Below are 6,023 nucleotides of genomic sequence, written 5' to 3'. Positions count from 1 at the left end.
ATCTACCTGCAGTGAAGCCGCTCAACATGCTGCACATCACGTTCAGTCATCTAGCAGATGCTCCCATCCAGAGAGACCCACGGGAGCAACCAGGGTCAAACGCCCTGCACCAGGGGCACATCAACAGATCTACCACCGAGTCCAATCAGGGACCTGAACCAGCGACCTCTCGGTCACCAGCTCCCGACGGCCAGGCAACAAACCATCCAGGGTCCCCCCACAGTTCGACAAAGAGCTCTAGACTCTGCCTTCGTTCTAGACTCTGCCTTCACTCTAGACTCTGCCCTCGCTCTAGACTCTGCCTTCGCTCTAGACTCTGCCTTCGCTCTAGACTCTGCCTTCGCTCTAGACTCTGCCTTCGCTCTAGACTCTGCCTTCGTTCTAGACTCTGCCTTCGTTCTAGACTCTGCCTTCACTCTAGACTCTGCCTTCACTCTAGACTCTGCCTTCACTCTAGACTCTGCCTTCACTCTAGACTCTGCCTTCACTCTAGACTCTGCCTTCACTCTAGACTCTGCCTTCACTCTAGACTCTGCCTTCATTCTAGACTCTGCCTTCACTCTAGACTCTGCCTTCACTCTAGACTATGCCTTCACTCTTCACTCTAGACTCTGCCTTCATTCTAGACTCTGCCTTCACTCTAGACTCTGCCTTCGCTCTAGACTCTGCCTTCACTCTAGACTCTGCCTTCACTCTAGACTCTGCCTTCACTCTAGACTCTGCCTTCACTCTAGACTCTGCCTTCACTCTAGACTCTGCCTTCACTCTAGACTCTGCCTTTACTCTACACTCTGCCTTTACTCTACACTCTGCCTTCACTCTACACTCTGCCTTCACTCTAGACTCTGCCTTCACTCTAGACTCTGCCTTCACTCTAGACTCTGCCTTCACTCTAGACTCTGCCTTCGCTCTAGACTCTGCCTTTGCTCTAGACTCTGACTTCACTCTAGACTCTGCCTTCACTCTAGACTCTGCCTTCACTCTAGACTCTGCCTTCACTCTAGACTCTGCCTTCACTCTAGACTCTGCCTTTACTCTAGACTCTGCCTTTACTCTAGACTCTGCCTTGCGCTCTGCTCTTGTAATCTGTGGTGACATTGTTGCCATATGTACGCCGCACCTATAAATATCAGACCAGACCGGGCTGGCAGCTGAACCTCCAGACACAACTGTTTCAACGTCTGTTTGCACCTCCAGACACCCTAGTCGGAGAAGCATCCCTGACCCAGCAACAACCCCTCTCTGCCTGCTTGACCCAGCAACAGACTCCCTATCCCTGGTCTGGTTCGACAATCCAACCGTCTCTGACCCAGCAACAGACCTCCTATCCCTGGTCTAGTCACCAAACCAACCGTCTCTGACCCAGCAACAGACCTCCTATCCCTGGTCTAGTCAACCAAACCAACCGTCTCTGACCCAGCAACAGACCTCCTATCCCTGGTCTAGTCAACCAAACCAACCGTCTCTGACCCAGCAACAGACCTCCTAACCCTGTTCTAGTCACCAAACCAACCGTCTCTGACCCAGCAACAGACCTCCTAACCCTGGTCTAGTCACCAAACCAACCCGTCTCTGACCCAGCATTAGACCTCCTATCCCTGGTCTAGTCAACCAAACCAACCGTCTCTGACCCAGCAACAGACCTCCTATCCCTGGTCTAGTCACCAAACCAACCGTCTCTGACCCAGCAACAGACCTCCTATCCCTGGTCTAGTCAACCAAACCAACCGTCTCTGACCCAGCAACAGACCTCCTATCCCTGGTCTAGTCAACCAAACCAACCGTCTCTGACCCAGCAACAGACCTCCTATCCCTGGTCTAGTCAACCAAACCAACCGTCTCTGACCCAGCAACAGACCTCCTATCCCTGGTCTAGTCAACCAAACCAACCGTCTCTGACCCAGCAACAGACCTCCTATCCCTGGTCTAGTCACCAAACCAACCGTCTCTGACCCAGCAACAGACCTCCTATCCCTGGTCTAGTCAACCAAACCAACCGTCTCTGACCCAGCAACAGACCTCCTATCCCTGGTCTAGTCAACCAAACCAACCGTCTCTGACCCAGCAACAGACCTCCTATCCCTGGTCTAGTCAACCAAACCAACCGTCTCTGACCCAGCAACAGACCTCCTATCCCTGGTCTAGTCAACCAAACCAACCGTCTCTGACCCAGCAACTGAGAGTCTGTCTGAGACCATGTCTACTTTCGTTCTCCTCTATCTGGAAATGTTGTAAATTGTATATAAACGGTTGGCTACGATGAATACATGCAAAGAGCAATGATGCCAAAACAGAGAGTTTCCATAGATTATTAGTCTCTTGTGGATAGTACCATGTTTCATGTGAACACTGAGCCAGTCAATGTGATACTAGACATCCATAATGTCAAAAGTGCCAAGGGCCACAACGCCAAGATATTTAGTTTATTTTTAATTTAACCTTTTATTTAACTAGACAAGTCCGTTAAGAACAAATTCTTATTTTCAATGACGGCCCTAGGAACAGCAGGTTAACTGCCTTGTTCAGGGGCAGAACAACAGATGTTTACCTTGTCAGCTCGGGGGATTCAATCTTGCAACCTTTCGGTTACAAGTCTAACGCTCTAACCACTAGGCTACCCTGCCGCCCAATAGATGGTTGCCTTCGAGTACTACTCCCATGTGGATAGCCCAGTGTTTCATGCTTACATTGGAGAATTACTATGTCCCTTATGTGACGTTCAAGTGGTCCAGGTCTTTTGACAGTAACACGGCTAAAATGCTATTATGTCACACCACTCACAGCACACCAGTTGTTAGCTAGCTCTACTTACCGATGAAAGGGGAGCTCGGGGCAGTACTGCACAGCTGTGGAGTAAGGACCAGTCATTTTAAACTTTTCTCTTTTTGCTCTTGTTTCAACTCTTCAATGCTGTCCCGTAGATCACATAAACACATGTATTAGTGATCGCACATGGACTCGTTGAATAAATAGAATAAATGAATCCAGGACTGGGTTTAAAGAGCATGGAGGGTCAAGTGCACAGCAGTGAAGAACGTCTGGAGGATGCTCAGATTATTTTTGTATTTTTTTCTTCGGCCTCATCAGCGAAGAGGCGGGGCTTGTGCCAACTCACTGACCAATCCACAGAAGCAGCTGGACAGGGGTATCACTCTCCCTCAGTTGCTAGGATATATATATATATATCAAGCAAAAACACCCCTCCTCACCCCCTCCCTCCTTCGTGCCTTAGTCTGATATTTACACCAGATTCCCTAGAGGTTTGTAGACAGACATGTCTGTTGCATCACACTGCCCCCTATACTGCCCACTGCAAACCCACTATACAGCCCACTATACTGCCCACTATACTGCCCACTATACTGCCCACTATACAGCCCACTATACAGCCCACTATACAGCCCACTATACAGCCCACTATACAGCCCACTATACAGTGGCATCAGCCTGGCCACCATAGAGATGCTATGAAAATACCAACTGGCATCAGCCTGGCTAGCGTAGAGATGCCATGAACATACCACTGGCATCAGCCTGGCTACCGTAGAGATGCCACGAACATACCACTGGCATCAGCCTGGCTACCGTAGAGATGCCACGAACATACCACTGGCATCAGCCTGGCTACCGTAGAGATGCCACAACCATTTCGCTACAGCAACAGGAGCTGGCTACCGTAGAGATGCCATGAACATACCACTGGCATCAGCCTGGCTACCGTAGAGATGCCACGAACATACCACTGGCATCAGCCTGGCTACCGTAGAGATGCCACAACCATTTCGCTACACCCGCATTAACATCTGCTGAACGCGTGTATGTGACAAATACAATTTGATTTGAACATACCACTGGCATCAGCTAGAATAGCAAGTGAATATAAGTTGTTGATGTCTGTTGTCGTCTGGTGTTCTAAGCAGCTTGACCTGTTGAACCCGGCCGAGGGGACCATGGAAACAAAGAGAGGCCAGACAGACTGACAGATTAGAAGCTTGTCCACTAGTCTAGTCTAACATAAACACGTCTCTTTCAGTTTAACACCAAAACACTAACCACACACACACACACACACGCTCTGTCTCACCCAAATCGTAAGTAGCTGTAAACCAAGAGATGGTTTTAGGAGACGAATGAAGAGTGAATCAGACGTCTAAAATATAGGGCAGGGTCACAGTGACGTTGGGTATCCAGGGAACACAAGCCAACGGTGAGATGAGATGGACTGTTGTCCCTCCAATAAAGGCAGCCCTGCTCCTTCCAGGGACGGACGGGGACCAGAAGGCCCCCAAACTGGCCCATTATTTTCTTCAGACTCCTTTTATTAGCCAAGTAATGATATTTCTGCACAAAAAAAGCCATTGAGACAGGCCCGCTAAGCTAAAGATGGACCAGCCCATCTTGCATTTGCCAGAATTCCCTTCCCACCCACAATGCACCAGGCGGAGAGAGCCGATTATGACATCAGGGTATGCCATTCTAGTGTGGTGAACTAAAACTGTAGCCATGAACTGATACGCAAAACGACACGTGTTCAGAGATAGATGGGAAGGGCAGAGTGGAGCTGAAAATTGGGACTAATTATAACAAGATAACTAATGTTTAATATGCTGTGTGTGTAAAATATATACACAGGTTCAGAACTGTTGTGAAATAGCACAGTTGAAAAATATATGGCAAAACAGAAATCAAACTGGATGGTCTTCAGAGATGGGAGGGGTTGATGGATGGGACTAAAAACAAACAAAAGAAAACTAATGTAAAATATACTATCTTTAATGTATGTAGTATGTAGTATGTAGTATGTAGTATGTATGAGCTGGAAGTAGAAGCAACAAGGGTTGTTGTCTATTAGTTTACTCCAACTAGGGGAGGGGCTGTAAGGTGAGGAGAAAAAAAAGGCTGTATCAATTGCGACTTTTATTCTACTGAGAAGGAAAATGACATATGGGGAAAAAATCTCCTTCCAGTTCCAACCCCCCAGCACCTGATTCCTCCAGTTCCAACCCCCAGCAACCAGCACCTGATCCTTCCAGTTCCAACCCCCAGCACCTGATCCCTCCAGTTCCAACCCCCAGCAACCAGCACCTGATCCTTCCAGTTCCAACCCCCAGCACCTGATCCCTCCAGTTCCAACTCCTCCAGTTCCAACCCCCCAGCAACCAGCACCTGATCCTTTCCAGTTCCAACCCCCCAGCAACCAGCACCTGATCCCTTCCAGTTCCAACCCCCCAGCAACCAGCACCTGATCCCTTCCAGTTCCAACCCCCCAGCACCTGATCCCTCCAGTTCCAACCCCCCAGCACCTGATCCCTTCCAGTTCCAACCCCCCAGCACCTGATCCCTTCCAGTTCCAACCCCCCAGCAACCAGCACCTGATCCTTCTAGTTCCAACCCCCCAGCACCTGATCCCTCCAGTTCCAACCCCCCAGCACCTGATCCCTTCCAGTTCCAACCCCCAGCACCTGATCCCTTCCAGTTCCAACCCCCAGCACCTGATCCCTCCAGTTCCAACCCCCCAGCACCTGATCCCTTCCAGTTCCAACCCCCAGCACCTGATCCCTCCAGTTCCAACCCCCCAGCACCTGATCCCTCCAGTTCCAACCCCCCAGCACCTGATCCCTCCAGTTCCAACCCCCCAGCACCTGATCCCTCCAGTTCCAACCCCCCAGCACCTGATCCCTCCAGTTCCAACCCCCCAGCACCCAGCACCTGATCCCTCCAGTTCCAACCCCCCAGCAACCAGCACCTGATCCCTCCACTTCCAACCCCCCAGCACCTGATCCTTCCAGTTCCAACCCCCCAGCACTTTATCCCTCCAGTTCCAACACCAGCCGCTATCTACAGCTTCTTGTCTTCTCCAGCTGCCAAGGCAGCAGAAAGTTATTTTAAACTACACCAACCCCAAACAGACCTATATGATACTGTACTGTGCTGCACCATTGATGACCAAGCATTCGTTACGCAAGGCCTACGTCAACAGGAAAATAAAGAAGGAATACCACTTGGTGTCTCCATAGACAAAC

The 6,023-nt window shown here is 49.9% G+C and overlaps 1 protein-coding gene across 4 annotated transcripts in view; it reads right to left on the bottom strand.

Annotated features, from left to right (window-relative positions):
* The window catches only part of LOC139541682 (tumor protein 63-like), a 208,132-nt gene that overhangs the window by 166,245 nt on the left and 35,864 nt on the right, over window positions 1-6,023 (bottom strand). For 3 of the 4 annotated variants that reach the window (XM_071346608.1, XM_071346610.1, XM_071346609.1), the window contains exon 1: window positions 2,813-3,030. The exons of the other annotated variant lie outside the window; for it this stretch is intronic. In XM_071346608.1, coding sequence (XP_071202709.1) covers window positions 2,813-2,868 — 56 coding nt within the window. In that variant the 5' untranslated portion in view covers window positions 2,869-3,030. Of the gene's footprint in view, window positions 1-2,812; window positions 3,031-6,023 lie in introns of those variants that run through there. 4 annotated transcript variants of the gene reach the window in all.

The sequence above is a fragment of the Salvelinus alpinus genome, chromosome 16 (assembly GCF_045679555.1).
Source record: "Salvelinus alpinus chromosome 16, SLU_Salpinus.1, whole genome shotgun sequence".
NCBI lineage: Eukaryota > Metazoa > Chordata > Actinopteri > Salmoniformes > Salmonidae > Salvelinus > Salvelinus alpinus.
Note: the sequence above shows the minus strand (reverse complement) of the source record. Positions and strands in the feature narration are given on the sequence as shown.